Raw genomic sequence first — 18,396 nt, forward strand, 5'->3', positions numbered from 1 at the left:
AAACATTATTACAGAAAGTATTTGTTAGCTGCCTCCGTTTGCCTTTTTGATACTGCTTTGCTATAAGATTTAAATTGTTTTTGCATTTTAATTAAAAACTTATAATTAATTAATATTTAACATTAAATATTTGTTTATATCAAATATTTTAATATTAAATATTAAGCAATAATCTGCGATATCTTGTACACACAAACATACACGTACATACATACGTACGAGTATGGATTATATATATTCTATATTGAAACGAAAATTATAGATGTTGAATTGCTACAACTTATAAAATAGTATACAAAAATGTATACTATTTTTTATTAATATATATAACCACTAATAATAAATTCTAATTAAAAATTAGAAGACTTTACAATATAATTATAGCACAGATGTGTTTAACCTTCTCATTTTTATTACAAGGAACTATGAAACAAAGCTTTATGTGAAATTTCACAATATGAGATCATTCATTTATAATTGTTATTACACTTTACGTATAGAAAATTACAGTTTATTGAATTGAGAAAACATCAATTTATAATATTTAAACACATTATTAGAGCATAATTTTATTTTTAATTTAAGATAATTGTTGTGTTCTTGATTATCTTATTGAAAGCGGACTGATTTCAGCAATATCATTGAAAATTGTTTATAAAAAGATATTACAAACAATATATACAAACAATATTAAAGAGTATATTATAAAAGCAAAAACTTTTTTAGAGCAAGAAAATTTCTGCAATCGTTGCAATCGCAAGATTTCTTTTTTTGCAAAAATTATTATATAGATGATGCAGACAGCACTCGGATATATCTGATAACTATGTATTTTCAAATCGGTATAACATTTGCCCGCAAAAAATAATTGATTTTTTTATATGATTTGTAAGAAAGATAAATTATGTTCTTCCTATAATAATAATTAGTTGCTAGTGTAGACAAGTAAATTTACTAAAAGTCTATTTCGATGTAGAATATAAATCTGCAAAGAAATTGATGCGACCACATCTCAGACATCGTGAACTCTAGACCAGAGAGACCATGACGCGTTTTCGCGACGTGGAGTGCAACATAGTAAAGTGTCCACTTCTGCGGGAGGACTGTGCCGTCAGGGACGTCGTCACGGTCGCCCTCGTACTGCTATTCGTCGCTCCGATGCCGAAGCAATGATGCGAATTTGTCGGGCACCAACCCGAAATCCAGGATATTGCCTGCATGTTCCTACCGAGCAACAATTGCTATTTAACGGAAAAACTCTGTAGCGGAAAGTTATTGCGATGTCGGAGCTTTTATCCTGAGAAAATATTGTCACCACCGCGAGCATTGTTTCGAATGTGCAATAAAAAATTTAAACATTATTAATAATAAATTACATAAGAAAACAGCTACAGTTATTTTAATGATAGCTTCTATGAATTAGAGATTTTTATTTGTTACTTAATATTGTAAAAATTATTAATATTTTAAGATTATGTATGATGCATGTTTTTCCGCAAAAATGTTATCTTATATTTAAGAGAAATGCTTTAACGTTTTAAATAGATCCGAATGGAATAGTAAAATTAATATTAAGATTATAATCATATAATCATAATTATACATAATTTATGATTAATGTACTCACCGTACAGTTTTACAGAATGGAGTACTGAAGAGGCAATAAATGATTGGGTTGGCGGCTGAATTGAGCGGCGTCAAACTTTGTATGAAAGTGGCGACAGCGATATTCGTCTGCGTTTTGGGTACATGTCCATAAACTTGAAGGAGATCGAAGACTATGTACGGACTCCAGCAAAGGATAAAGACTGCAACATAGGATCGTTCTTCGCTTATCGTGAGTATTATAATTTATGTATATAATACAACGTTATTACATATATAATACAATAAATTACGCATATACGTAATAAATTACGTATATATAATACAATATATAATATATAATACAACGTTAATTTTTGTGGAAATTTGTAGAAATATGTAAACATTAAGATAAGAATGCACAGAGATTATTATAATATCTGGAAAATAAAAAAAAGAGTGTACATAATTAAAATACTAATTAAAATATAAATTATATTGTTCATACGATAAAACTTTACCTAGCATAATTCAGAAATAAAAACAAGATATATTATTTTCAATAAAAACGCTATAGATAAAATACTATTATATTTGCACCATTAATTTTATTTGAGAGAAATGCAGTTTTTATCTTAAATTACAAAGAGCGTTGCAAAATTTCTGACAGAGCTCCAAGTTTATGTCAATTCCACTTTAGATAATGAACCTAAAATAGTGAGACTCTCTATTTATCTTTTTGAATGACGTTGTGATTTATATTGTAGCTTCGCATTTTAGAAATAGTATATAATTGCCAATTTTCCTTTAAATATAAAAAGTATAGACAATTATATTTGGTTTGATTGCTTTTGATCGAAACATTTATTAAATTTTTGATGACTCTTCTCCAAACCTCTATCTTTCGGAAACGGCATTTGATTTCTAATGCAACATTTAATATTAAAGTAAAATTCAATATAACATTGAATTAAACACATACAATTGCATAAATAATAATATTTATAGGATATTTTATAATAAAAGCACAATTGATCAAAATTTAAAAACTATTTGGACAATCTTAGATAATCTAAAAAAAAAAACGGTTTTTAATTTATCAGAAAGTTTCTCGTGAAAATTAAAGGAGTTGTGAGGAAATTATATTTTGACGGATATTCAGTACAGGATAGATATAATTATTTTTTAATTTTCAATAAATCGGTGACTAACAAAAAGTTAAGTACTATCATTCCGCCGATATTGGAAAAACTACGAGCTGGGAGAAAGTATGAGTCACCAAACAGGAAAATGGCAGAACATCTGACGCACATGAAATAACTTTTCTAACTAAAAAACCAAAGTAGCTTGAAACTCTTTTTACGGCTAATTCATTTCTCTTTTGAGTACATTTACCTTCAGGATATCGATTCTGTAATTTAAGTAAAGATAAAAATTACAAAAATAAGCGAATTTACTAAATTTGGACCAATAAAATTATAAATTTTCTAGTAAATTTGCTCATTTTTGTAATTTTCACTCTCACTGAATTGATATCCTAGTTTTTTTGTTTCTCTAATAAGGTTGTTCTAATGCATTAGCGATTTATAAATAGTGAAATCATTGATACATTAATATATATAATTTTGAAAATATTTTTACATCCGCAATCTGAACAACTTGGAAAAAATCTTGTAAAGTAAGCTCACAGTTATTTTGTCAATTTAAAAAAATTTGCAACAATTAAAGTATTATAAATAAGTTCTTTGAAAAGATTACAGCTCATTTTTTTATACGATACAGAATGCGAAAAAATCCTTTTACATTTTTAAGCCAATCTCACAAATATATAATTTTCAACATACATTTTATATTTCTTAAATCAAAGAAAAAGAAAATTAAGTGAAATATATTGTGGAAATAAATTATTTATATAAATATATAAAATTAGGTTTGCAATTTATTAACATTGTTAGCGCATTGTTTGTCACATCGTTAATGATAGAATTCAAAGAGCTTTTATCATTAAATTTATTAATGTAATTATTACGCGTGTATCTGAGATTTTAATAACATATTTATTCACGTTAAAATAAAAAAATTTTAATAGGAAACTTTTATTATACATACACACAACAACAATACATATATATATATATATATATATATATATATATATATATATATATATATATGATTTTGCATATTATTTAAGGATATTGTAACGGTTTATCGAAAATTGAAAATTGTAAGTAATATTTTTAACATAATGATGAATAATTACGCAATAAAAAATTCCCTTAAACATAAGTCGATATATTTAATCGAAATATTTAATTCGTCATTGTGATGAGTGTGCAACATTCTAATGTCCCATCAAAAACGTATAAATGTTTTCAAGGATGTAATGAATGATCGTATTGTGTATCTCCTTTATGACTGACGGATGAACGTATCTATTGTTATTTCGAGAACGAAGATATTGCTGACGTATAAATATGGTATGTATGTAGGAGAGTTCATTGCTCTGATATGTTGATATTCTTATAGTCGTTTTAAAATGAACAGTTGTTAAAAGAAAGTTCATTACGTAAAAGTTTTAGTAAAAAACTCGTAAACATTAAAATAAAATTAATATAGCAATTTAATTTTTATATATGTTTAATATTAAGCATAAATTTTTTATTAAAAAATAGGTTTATTTAGTAATTTATTAATGACAAATCAAAGAGGGAGAGACAGAGAGAATTTGATATCCGTATTTTATTATGTGAAACATTTAATATTAATAAATATTACTTTTAAAGCTTAGTTAAAAAAGAGAAAGGTAACTAAAATTCTAAAACATATTAAAAAATTTGCAAAAATTACAATATTTTTAAAGATATACTGTTTTATCTGTTGTTACTTTTCGTAAAATTGCACTAACAACTACAATAGTGCTATAAAAAGTTTAACAATTATTTACTACAAAATTTCTATTCAGCAATACCTTTTCGCAATTCGAGAAAAAAATGTATAATATAATCTCACATGTAAATATACATAATTAATTATGAAAAGATATAATAATATGTGTAATTACATATGATCATATAAAATTATATATTATTAATTATATGTTATTAGATCTTTTCGTAATTAATTATGTATATTTATATCTGAGATTATAACATTTTACCAACTTATACCATTTTCTTCAGGATGCTATTTAGTAATTAAAAAATAATTTAATAGCAGAAATTAGCACATCTTTTAATAAAAATACGAAGAATGGAGAAACATTAATTTAATAAAAAGATCTCTTAATTTATGGAAAATAATATAGTACAAGTCCTTTACCTCGAGATATGAAAATCAAAATACGCAACCGCAAAATGCACGATATATTATATGCGCATGGTAATTCCAAAACACGAAACAAGATTACGTTGCTATTGTAGCCATAGTATATACACGAAATTTATTCTACGCGCAGATTGATACGCAGATAGATCTTATATTTGTTGTCCGCAATTTATCAATTGTATTTAATTTTGTGCGATGTTTTGTTCTTAGACTACGTATACAATTCTTTTTGTCTTTACATGGTTCGTTCTCGTCCGAGAATATCGAATGGACAATATACCGTGCTTATCTCCTTATGGCGTGTCTTTTACGCTGCAAATAAAACGGTTCACCGATCTCATATCAAAGACATAGGAAAAGTTTGATAGGAGGTTATTACTTTTTATTATCGCAAAGTAGACGCGCTGTCTTCGAGAACGCCGTTCCGTTTCCGTTATTATCGTCCACGACGAAATATTTGTGTACATACATATGTCAAAGAAAAAAAATATACTCTCGTATCTCAAACATATCTTAGACTGTCGGAATCTAAAAGTGTTCTTTACATCTACGAACTAACACATGAATAACGATTAATCGTAAAAAATGTATTAATGTATAACTTTACAAGTCAAGTCAAAGAAGTTTATGTAAATATTTACTTCAAAAGATTTCCTTCAAAACCTGAATCTCCTTTGAAGTAGATCTTGATGATGTTATAGAATTTGAAACTACTTTCTGTGCTACAATCATTTCTAGGTTCTATAATGCTCAAATAAATAATTTGAAACATTTTTATTTCAAATTTATATATAAAAATATGTTCAATACATAATAAAAAAATATGTGTATGTTTTTAAATTTTATAGAAAGTATATGCTTGTCATAATTCGTTCACAATAGAATTAAACTACATTTAAATTCACTAGAAATTGGATTGCAGCATATTTCGTGATTTTCTATCTTTATTTTTTAAATAATAGGTTTTTAAATAAGAGTTTATTTTTTATATACATTTTTTTTTTGTTTTTTTTTTTTTTAATTGTTCTATTATAAATTTGAAAAATATATATTTTCTTACTTCTTTATATAAAGAAGTAACACAAATAATTTATAGTTTACAATTATTAATTAAATAATATTACGACATTTTGTATTTGCAACATTTCTTTAAATGATTTGCGTCTTACCGAAAACTATGACGAAAGTCATTTTAACGGTTTTGATTTTCGCCCTGGGAATGAGACCTCTCGAGGACGCTCTTCGAGTGTCTCTAGTCGGTCCCTGACGTAGCGCTGCTCCTTGCGACCATATTGTGACCACGATGACTGTGTAGCAGCCTCCTATTATCAGGGTGGGCGCTATAAAGAGGCTGAAACTCACCAAACTCATGTAGATCTTCCATTGAGTCGGGGAGCCCAAATCGATCCAGCACTGTGTCGTACCCTACAAAATGATCTTCTGCGATTAGGTTCATCTCGTGAGTATCACGCGCATTCGATTTCCGATTACTGAAAGGTCCTTCCAAAAATAAACGTATAAATAATATTGTAATATTATCTAGTGATATATTTTCTTTATAGTTTGAAGAAAAAAACAGTATACAAGAACTCAAAAATAAATTTTTGAATAATTTAAAATTTTTTTAAAAACAATTTTGCGATGTTTATACTTTTTAAATAATTGCTGCATTCGAAATATAATGTATACCTGTATTCGTTTCTCTTCATATAGAAATATCATCGGCATACTGAATAACGCTGATAGAGCCCAAGCCGTGATTACTAAAGCTCGAGCTCTCCACCCTGCAATTAAAATTAACAAATTTTTAAATTACATTTTTTTAATCAATACATGAACACATAATGATAAAAATAATTGTATTCAACAAATATTAGAAATGTAACGCAAAATTTTTAGTGATTGAAGTTTAATTTTATAAAATAAATACACTTTTTTTATAAACGGATTTACTATTCGAATAATTATTTAGTTTTTGATTATGTTATGATTTTTGCAGCGCTCTATATATATTTTTGATAACCCAAATGTATATAAACATGTGAGTTACTTTGATGTACAGTAAAAGTTTAATTTTTTTTTTTAAAGAATCGAAAGAGAATTTGTTTTAATTAACACTAATTTGTAATATAAGAGATATCGGCATAAATCCTTCTATTAATTTGTTGATAATTGAGTATCGAGCGACGTATGAACATGATTGATAGTCTAGAATATCGGATACCTTTCGATTTCTGTAAATCCAGCTATCGACAAATCACGAGAACATCAATAGAATGCAGAAGCTACATTTTATATCAGTGCAAGAGGAGGGAAAGATACGCATCGCCACGATCCGTGAGATACCTCCATGTGATAGACGACCCGACCGTCTCCAGAAAGATAAAAGAATCCAGGACGATATTCTTTCTCTATTCTTTATCTTGTCACGTCGAAAAAAAGAAGAAATCGACAAGGAAAAGGAAAAGAAAACATTTACAATTGAAGCAATATTAATTTTGAAAAGAACCAATATTATATCACAAGTGCGTTACTGGTATAGTCTGATCGTTATTATTGACAGAAATTATTGCTATCTATCAAAGCAACAATATTGCCGAGGAGCATCTCATGAATCGATTCTCAATATTTTTCATTTTAAGATTCTATGTAGCAAATTCTGCGAGTAAAAATAGATGCGCAGCATCTGGCATAGAAGTCAAAGCAATTTCTTAGTAAGCAGTAAAATAGAGAAAAGAAAAGAGAAGTGGTGATTCAACATGCTATTTCTCGGTGACATAAATGCAATGATGAGTGCATTTCATCGCTAGGTAAATTGCGTTATTCTGTATGTGATGAATAAGGTGTCGACAAAATAAACGTTAACTTGCCATGATAAAATATTTCGTTGAAAACACGCTATTGAAACCACGTTAGAAGCAACTCCATTATCGCACAATTACAATTAAATTGGCACGAAAATAATGACACACAAAAGTTTTACATTTTTTATTCACATTATTTCTCCTATATTTAAATCTTTCATTATTATCGTTTTTCTTAACTTTGCTCTTGTCTCTTGTTAATCTCATCTAAAAGAGAGTCTCAAATAATTTTTATTTATCTTAATATTGTTAATTATCTGTATTATATATAAATTTTTTCAAAACATTTTCCTTTATTTATCAAAGACGGTTAAAAATTTTTGCATAGAAAAACGAGAGTCAATCGAATCAGTGTTTTTGCTTTGAAATAATCAGATGCTATTCATGCCTCGAGTCGTGCTATATAATTAAAATTAAATTAATAAATTTAGCCCGGTAATGCTGCTTTGTAAGAGGATCCAACATTAAAGGCGATCATATGCGCGCTAATGTACTCACAGCTGCCGGAGAAATTCATCGGGCGAGTAATGGCGTCGTATCTGTCGATTGACAAAGCTACAAGGACATAAGTTGAGCTGTAGGTCACTACGGCTTGCATAAACCTTATCAGCTTGCAAGCTACATTTCCCGCATACCACGTGACCGTCGTTCTCCAGATTATGTCCGTCAATACGGATATTAGGCCGACTAGTAGATCTGCAACAAGATACATGACTACGGATTGTAATATATATTGTTCCCTAATCGATATTATTATCAATGTTCCGACAGAATATCCGTCACGGGCTTCCCTAGTCTGCATATTTCTCAAATATCCGAAGTCATCATTATAATATCTGGACATATTGATTAATATTATGTATCCAGGAAATCATATCATTCAGAGAAAGAAGGATTAGATAAAAAGCTAATAAGAATTTATATTGTTTATTTTGTATTTGATTTTCATGGTTACAAGGAATGTGCGTATATGCAATATGATTAGTTTATAGCTAGTTTTGATGCTTTATATCACGTTGCTCTTGTGCATTTATATAGTTATAATTAAAAGTCATTGATATACAAAGCAAAATATAAGCACGACAGAACGTAAATTTAGTAATTTTTATGCTGTGACGTACATCAAAAATATTAGCAGTAAAGATTATTTAAAACAGGGTTAATTTTCTTATAGAGGTATATTATGTTTTGTAACGATTAATGCAAAAAAGAATTGAGATAAGAATTATATCTTAAAAAAATCGGTGCAGATTTTTCATTTTATGGATTACAATAATTAGGGTTTTTATTTATGAATAAATTAGAATGGATTTATGGATAAATTTGAACTATAATGATCGCAAAAGTATGTGCATGTAGAATTACTTTATGATTTTGCATAAAATACATTTCTTAATAATAATTAAAAAGATCTTATAAACGCTTTATATGACCTTATACATTTTCTGAAAAAGTGATCGTAAAAACGTTGGAAAAGAGAGAGTGCAACCACAATTCCTCGGTAACTCTGTAAATAAACCGAGCTCATCCCTTATTTTTATCGTTCATATTTTATCGACGAAATAAAAATTCGATTTCACACCCTCGTGACTCGATAACACCGGTCGCGATATTAATGTTCGAAATTGAAGAATAATTGCTTCGAGTATAATGGGAAAGTGCCAGCAGTTAATTAGGCTAGAAAGCAATTTGTTACTATTAAATCACAATGCTGTAGAAACGCATAATAATTTTATATATAAAATACATTTTAAGTAAATGATTGATATATTCTTCTTGAAATATCTAGTTTTTTAAATCCATTTTGAAGTAAAACAATTTTTACAATTTATTAATGCTTGATTGATGAATGATTTCAATTCTAAGTTTACATCTTTTCTCTATTAGCGATTTCCATAATATTATAATACATTTTTACACAATATCAAAAATATATCTATTAAAGATATATTTAATAACGCGGATTATTCTCTTTCTCTCAATACTGTTAACCAGCATCAATTTCGAAAATTTACACTAACAAAAGGGTATTTCGATTAAAGATTCCAGAACACTCGTAGTCCATTTACAAAAATCTTTCTTAGAAATTTAATGGCTACACTTTAAAGTACTTTTATATATCTTTAACCTAGATGTTCTCAGGTAATGAAATCCTTTGATATTTTTATGCTTTGCAACTTTACGATCGGATATATCAATTTTTCTCAATTTTCTTTTATTATCGATTACTCACATTCATCAAACGATCGGTCAAGAACAGAAGAATTTTATTGCTCAATAAAAATGCATTATATAAAATTATTATATGAAATATATATTAAAATTGAAAATTAGGTTAATCAATATAAAAGTTATTTTCATCACACAGATTTCTTTCTTCTCCAAAAAAAAAAGTATATATATGTGTGTGTGTGTGTGTGTGTATGTGTATGTATGTATATATATATATATATATATATATATATATATATATATATATATATATGTAGAGAGAGAGAGAGAGAGAGAGAGAGAGAGAGAGAGAGAGAGAAATATTAATTATTATAAAAGCAGACTTCAATATACACACACATATAACACACAGATATATGATTGTTGTATAAGAGTACAATGTTGTTATTTGGAAAGTTTTCTTCTTTCACTCGAATAGCGACAAAGCAATTATCGCAAAGTACTATATTTATATCGACAATCACTATCGAGAATATCTCAATAGAATTTTTAAATTCAGCTTGTTTGCAAAGAAACACATTTTCTACACATTGTATAACATTTTTATTTTTCTTGACGCTACACTAGTACGATTTTATGATGTCTCTTGTTCAGTATTCAGTTCTTTCTTTTTAAAGAAATACAGTAAATAAAATATATTTTACATCTTTTGAAAGAAAGAAAAAAATATGTCTTTTGATATAAATCATATTATATGTAAAAGGAGAGAGATTAATTATTGCGCTAATTATTTAGCTTTCTGATTCCATAATAATTTAATTATTTTTAATAAAATTATATTTCCTGACAATTTTTAAGTTTTTAAATCTCTTTTCTAAAAACAATTTTCAACTATCACCCAGAAACATTTCCTTCTTCATAGAATATGTATTTTAAAATGCATATTTTTACTTGTGTTTTTTTTTCTATAACATGTTATTTTATGCTGTGCCATAAAAAAACATTCTTTCTTTTCCATTTCGCAAATATTAACTTTGTGGTAAGCGTATCGGCTTTTAATGCTGCAAGTTATGAGAGTAATATGCGAGAAACAGTAAATAGAATTAACCATCATCCGATGCCGAATTATTTATCATTAAAGTAGTAAAGGTTTTAAATTATTTTAGATTAGAATTTTTCTGCACAATATAAGTATAATGTATATACAATATATTATATTATATAAGTATAATGTGTACAATATATTATTTTTATAAGCATTATTGTTAAAATATATATTTAGTTAGTCATAATTATCATATTACTAAAAAAAATATCTTTTTATTAAAGTGTTTTGTTTGCGAGTGCAAACATATATATCCCTATGCAGATGCAATTGCAACATAATACGAGAAACTTCACACTATATACGCACAATCGTACGTCTGTGTTTCCGATATTCTGTGCATAAAGATACGTCAGCGGAAAAAGAAAGAGAAATGTTTATCTATAAAACGATTACATGGAAAAGGATGTGCTATCGTTTCCCTAGAGTCTGAATTGAAACAAACATCGAGGGATTTATGAGAAAACCTTCATGTTCCATATCTAATTTTATCCATATATTTCCATATCTAAATTTATATAATAATTTATATATTAATACATATATATGTATAGAGTATTTGCCCTCGCTTGTCATTTAGACATTGACACAATTCTTAACAGAATTATTAATATAAAATTTTTTGAAATTATTACCAATTTATGCTACGTGCAATAAAATTTGTTATCTAATTCAATAATAATTTTTTAATTAAAAATATTAAAGGACTATCACTTTTGAGTCATTCACACAAGTTATTAGAAATAAGTAATAATCACTTACCCGCAAATGCTAATTGTTTGATGAAAAAGTCCATCCGAGATTTTCTGCGTTTTCCTAGCAGAAGTCCGGCGAGAACAGCAGTATTGCCAGCGACTATTACCGCAAATAACAGCCATAGTACTGCGAATTGTTCTGTCTATAAGGAAGAAAATATTTATTTTATTCTTTAAAAGTCGTGTAAAATTATTAGTTTAAAATTTTAATTTTAAAATGTCGCCAGTAGATAAATTAATAAACGAGTGTTTTTATACGACCAAACTGGCAATTTATTGTTTGATTGTTCTGTCACGACGTTTCGACCATATAGTTTTGGTCCTTATCAAGTGAACTAAAATAACAACATTATATATAATGACAGTCACGCTACAAATGAAATAAACGGAATTATGTATTGCATTATAGTTAAAAAGTAGAAAGAGAAAAATCGAAATGTCAAACTGACATTGTATCAACCACTATGTTTGGGATACTGAGAACGACTAAACGACCTTTATTACTCTATCGTATATGTTGTTTAAATTCTCTGTGTCTGTTATGAGAGTTACTAGTGTTGTCAAATTTTTTAATAAAAAACATTTCAGCTATTTCTCTTCTACATGTTTTTCAGTATGCAGAATATCAGGCGCTGACCAATCGAAGTCATGATCAAATTCTAATTTGTGTTTGCTGATTACGGAAAGATTACTTGCGTGCATTTTTATATTATTATTCCGTAATCAGCAAACACAAATTAGAATTTGATCATGACTTCGATCAGCGCCTGATATTCTGCATACTGAAAAACATGTAAGAAAGAGAGAAATAGCTGAAATGTTTTTTATTAAAAAATTTGACAACACTATTAACTCTCAAAAAGACACAGAGAATTTAAACAACATATACGATAGAGTAATAAAGGTCGTTTAGTCGTTCTCAGTATCCCAAACATAGTGGTTGACACAATGTCAGTTTGACATTTCGATTTTTCTCTTTCTCTTTTTAACTATAACGCAGGTATATAATTCCGTTTATTTGTAGCGTGACTGTCATTATTTATAATGTTGTTATTTTAATTCACTTGATAAGGACCCAAACCATATGGTCGAAATATAACGTCGTAATAACACAATCAACCATAAATTGCAAGTTTGGTCATATAAACACTCGTCTATTAAAATTTTAATACTATTAAAAATGATTCTTACTCAAAAAGTTTAGAATTCTTAATATGTTTCAAAAAGAATTCTGACGATTAAATTCAAAAATATGAATTTTACATTTTATTTTTCCGTTACATGAAAATTGATAATTTTTTAATTTTTTTATACTAGTATCAAAAATTTAAAAAAGTCATAATTTTTATTTTTACATATAATTGCTAAAAAAATTTTTTTTTTAAGTACGTACGTACGTAAAAAATTCTAGAACACGCTTTAAAAAAAAAAACTTTATAAATTATATCAAAATTCTGAAAATAAAGTATTTAATAAAATCACAGAATTAATTTTATATGTTGCAAAAATTACATTCAAAACGTATTTAAATTGTAAGATCATTTATTTTAATAGAAAAAAATTCACATATATTATTCAAAATATTCAAATATATCAAATATACTCTAATCTTAAAATTGTGGATTATATGTCAATATATTTAGAATATAAGATCATCCCCCTTCCCTCCCTCGCTTATAGTTATACAAATCTTTATGAATAATATAGATTTACATGACACAGATACACTATTATTGTATTGTGTCTTGTAATTTCAATATTAATCTGATGAAATATTAGATAGCCTTTTACTAAGTACTTGCTTTATCCAAACAAATAATTGATGGTTAGTGTGGTCTTCTCTTGTATCGTATACATTGCAAATTGTTTAACGAGGGTGATGTTTGAGCGTTAATTTCAACATCGTTTACGTTTCCATTACGCAACCTAATTTGCTTTAGTATACATGACCGATATGGTATGTAGCATAATTTGACGATAACGAATAGATAATTAGGACATTTCTAATTAAGAGAATCCTACAATCCTTTAATGCATTCAAATACTCATATATATATTCTATTCCAGAGATAACCATTACAGTAAATAATATTAATTTATAAATAACCAAATTGTCTTTTGATCTTAAATATTGGTCAAATCTTATTTTAAGTATGCTTATTAGTAACTAGTTAAAATGTTAATTATCATATTAAAAAATAGTTTTAATTTTCCACAAGCATTTAATTTAAATATTCACAGTTAAAAAATTATAAACGCTTAATTACACAAATTTTAATTACAGATGTCATAATTATAGCTTAAAATGTGTTCTTTTCGTAGATACTTTTTTAACAATAATGTAATAAATATACAATAAATATACAATAAATACAATAAATAGCAATAAAACAATAAATTATTTTTAAAATGTATTAAGTTTTTAAAAACATTTCCAATTAAGGAAATTGACATATTTAAAGTGTCTTTTTTTTTAATTTATAAAAATTAAGTTAATTAATTAAATTGGATGATACGGTGGTCAATACATTTTATTGAAAATGTTCTCAGAATGTTATAATTGTAATGTGAACTGGGAATATATGTATAAATATATATATAATTTGAATATTTTATTATTTTAACTTGAAAAACAGAACTAAATTATTTTACAAAAGCAATTTATCAAGTCATTTTCAGTATAAGTAGCTCGTAAATAACTGCAGGATATTTGCCAAGAACGACAGTTCTATATTTGAATCTTAAAATTTTTATTTTTTTTGAAAAAGTGGAAAAATATGTTTAGTATTTTATTAAATATACAATAAGAAAATAAATTGCAAAAAAAAAATAAAAAAAGTGTTATATAAATTATTTATTAGCAATTAAAAAAATGGTTTATATGAAAATTAAACAGAAATGCATTTTGAATAAAGTATGCAGATAAGTGTTGCCATTTATATATTTATTATATAATCTAAATTAGTTTAAATAAAGTTCAATTAAACTAGTTTAATTGAAGAGATAAATTGTAGATAAATTGAGATATTTATCTAAAATAATCTGTTTCTTACTATTAGAGTATCCTGAAAAGTTTTATAAGTACAGAATTATACGCGAGAAAAGATATCTAAATTCCAGTGTCCAGTCTACCATAATCCGCCTGTCTGGCGGATTATATGCCTTCTGGCTCGCGAGAGGCCTCACCGGCATTGGTATTTCCTTCCAAATGGGTGAATGACTTTCGTATCCACCCATCGGACGAAAAGAATATCGCCGAATCAACGAAAATCTTGGGACCATAGTATTACGTGTTCTATTGTCTCCCTCTTTTTTTCCGCACTCAGCACTAAATTTATGTTTCTATTCCGCAAACTGCAAATTCCAGAGACTTATATGACAGGCGATTTAGGTCATTCGATTTTGTTGAATCTTCTATATCGTACATAATATCGGAGTATTTACAGGTTTATTCACGTGGATTATTCATTCGACTGTGATTAATTCTTAATCCTTTAACGTATTTACAAATAAACAGCTGTATAAAATGGCATGTCCCAAAAACGTTGGATATCCGGTGCATTTCAAAATATGAGCTAATACAACATATTATGCAAAATGTTAGTAAAATAAGGTGTATTTAATTGCATCCATGATGTTTAAGCATAAATGATAAAATAAATATAATAATAATATAATAATATAAATATAATAATATAGATTATAAAATATATAATAAATAGCATATCTAATAATTTAGAAGACACTAATTTTACGAGATTTCAATTTTAGATTCATCAAACTTCAAAATATTTTACTTAAAAGATTTAATAAAATAAATATCGAATGAATTTTTGTTACTTTTATGTAGCGACAAGAAGAAAAAGTATTGTTGTACAAATGGTGAATAAAATTTTTCTATTGTTTGTAAACTATTGCTATCTTGAAATTGCGGCGTCGGTTCGATTCATATCAACAGCCGAGAGAAAATGGCACAATGTCTAGAATACCATGTATATTGCAAATCGTGATTCTCTATTCGTATCCGGTCTGTTTCGCTTTCTGGTTTCAAAATGCAATTACTCATGTCACTTGCAAGCTCGATATCGATCGTCGAATAAAATTAATACCGATTTTCGCGCGCAAGATTTGTATGCAAAGTTTGAAGATGACTGCGATCTATAGATTATATTTTTATGTCGTATTTTTCTCTATAATATTATTAGATATATTAATATAACTAAAAGAGCAGAGAAAGAGAGAGAGAGTATAGCTAATTATAAAATGTAAAAAGTTAATGGGAAGAGAACTCTACATTATTAAAAAATATATTATAAATTAAATTTATATTATTAAATCTATAAGTTTTGTAAATGTATACAATTGGATTAGTTTTAAGAAAATCATTAAATATTGACTAACTATTTCAAGTAACCGTTATAACTCTTCAAAATCAAAAGTTCTTTCATTTATTTATTCTTCAAATATACATATAAAAAAATTATTTGTTATGTTTTAAAACTTGTCTACATTTTGTAATAACACAAAATAAGAACACTGACAAAGATTTATCTTTTTTTAATATGAAATATAAATAATTATATCTCCTGTAATGTGAAAATGCGGAATCGTGTATTATATAACTATAGAAAATGCACACTACTTTGATTAATCGAACTGAATAATATATGTACCTACACATGCAATAAAATTTATTCACATTTATCAAGAAATTATGAAAAGAGAGGAAATATCAAAATTTGCTGAAAATACCAAAACATGAAAAATATTCATGTCATCGCTTTACATTCCCATCCACTCGATTTATCGTAAATCATGCACGAGTTTAATTCGCGTATTTATATGCCCGACAAAAGGTTCTGTCGATTGTTTCTTATAATTTTTATTTATTATTATTTTGTTTTATTATATAACATAACGGTATAAAATATTATATAATTATTTTGATAATTTTTATGTATTTAAATTTACAATTACATTCCAAGCTAAGTAATTAATGTATATATTTTATATCTTTTAAGATAATCTGCATATCTCCTTATCTGATTTTAGATTCAAAACAGTTCAACGAGGCTTTCAGCTCTAAGAGATCTTACTAACAAAGGATAAACGCCAAAAGGCATTTTGGATCCAGTGCATCTCGTGCTAACCACGATACATTTTCTGATAAATCAAATGGTATTATAATGACGACCAATCATCTAACGAAAGTGGATTCACAAGATCTAGCATCGATGTATGAAACAAGGATAAATTGGAATAACGAAACGACAAGCTCTCATCCGTACGATTTTCATCGTCAACCCACGAGGTAAGTACTTTATAAAGCATTTAGCCGTATTACAGCGTATTTTCGCTGATCGTAAAAAATTGTCTTGATTTACGGTCTTGTTTCACCACTGATACATGCGCGGAATACAGGGTGTACGCTTTTCCGCACGGTATCGGTGAAAGAAAGCCGACGCGACAGCGAACGGCGAGCGCAACGTTAACCCATTTAATCCACCGCGCACCGCAGTTGCTTCTCATAAAAATCAGTTGCACGTAATTGAACGTTGGCGTAACTTGTCGTCGACAGCCGTATCGAGTAGCAAACCGTTGTTAAGCGGATTGGCGGTAACTTTATGAAGCGGTGAACGAAACCAATAAGTAATAAGATTGATATTGAATTGATATAAAAATAATAGATATATCATTATCGCTTTCTTATTATTATACTGTCAAGTGTTGATTTTATATAAAATGAATAAAACGATAATGAATAAAAATTATTTTTGAAAAGATTTTGCAATGTACACAGTGACGGATTTTTATGATCCATCAAGACAGCTGACATTGTTTTCTTTGCGCTTCCCGGTATACACGAAATTTACGTGCGATCTTTTCTCTCGACAGCTATTCATTCATAATTCAGCTTCGTAATTCTGGAGCAATGTCGTAGTCGGAACGAGTGAAGCATTCGCACAGAAAAAACTCATTTACATGTTTGTCTCTCCGAGAAAGTGACAAACAGAATAAAAAAAAGTTCAAAGAGGATTTTGACACAAATTAATCATGCAAATTTTCAAACACACTTGTTTGAATTTACGAATAAAGTAGTTACGTAAACCAAATTTAAAATAAATTCTTAATTCTTAATTTAAAAAATGGGCCAAACCTCAAACTTACAACTTTTCGCGAAACCGGTTTAAAGGATGAAATAATATTTATTGAGGAAATATAATAATTTAAAAATATTTTTTCTAATATATATTATTTGAACTATTTTATTCAGTATATGTATTCGGTATATTACCGCTCAAAGATTTTTTTTAAATGATTTATTTTTTAATATATAAATGTCTCTTTTATTTTTAATTATCTTTTGAAAAACGAGTGCGATTTAAAGTTTATCGCAAGCGTGAGAATATAGTTAGTTACGATATTTGCGCCAAGAAAAATATCGGTAACGAACCATAGTTATGTCATGTAATAAAAACGAGCTGCGGTAAATGGTAGAGTGACAACGATTCCGATGTGATGCCATTCTCAAAGAAAAATCTTTGACCACCGCAGACGATGACGTAAAAGAGTAACGAACCGCTCGTAA

The 18,396-nt window shown here is 27.4% G+C and overlaps 1 protein-coding gene across 3 annotated transcripts in view; it reads right to left on the reverse strand.

The window, feature by feature from the left end:
* Window positions 1–366: 366 nt before the first annotated feature.
* The window catches only part of LOC126852568 (cardioacceleratory peptide receptor-like), a 53,972-nt gene continuing 35,942 nt past the window's right edge, over window positions 367–18,396 (reverse strand). For 2 of the 3 annotated variants that reach the window (XM_050597502.1, XM_050597503.1), the window contains exons 3-8: window positions 11,815–11,950; window positions 8,274–8,471; window positions 6,601–6,695; window positions 6,081–6,336; window positions 1,628–1,808; window positions 367–1,224 (exon numbers count right to left, since the gene is read on the reverse strand). In XM_050597502.1, the coding sequence (XP_050453459.1) occupies window positions 1,029–1,224; window positions 1,628–1,808; window positions 6,081–6,336; window positions 6,601–6,695; window positions 8,274–8,471; window positions 11,815–11,950 (1,062 nt within the window). In that variant the 3' untranslated portion in view covers window positions 367–1,028. The remainder of the gene's footprint in view (window positions 1,225–1,627; window positions 1,809–6,080; window positions 6,337–6,600; window positions 6,696–8,273; window positions 8,472–11,814; window positions 11,951–18,396) is intronic. The other variant, XM_050597504.1, reaches the window with a different exon arrangement.

Source organism: Cataglyphis hispanica, chromosome 10, assembly GCF_021464435.1.
Source record: "Cataglyphis hispanica isolate Lineage 1 chromosome 10, ULB_Chis1_1.0, whole genome shotgun sequence".
Taxonomy (NCBI): Eukaryota; Metazoa; Arthropoda; class Insecta; order Hymenoptera; family Formicidae; genus Cataglyphis; species Cataglyphis hispanica.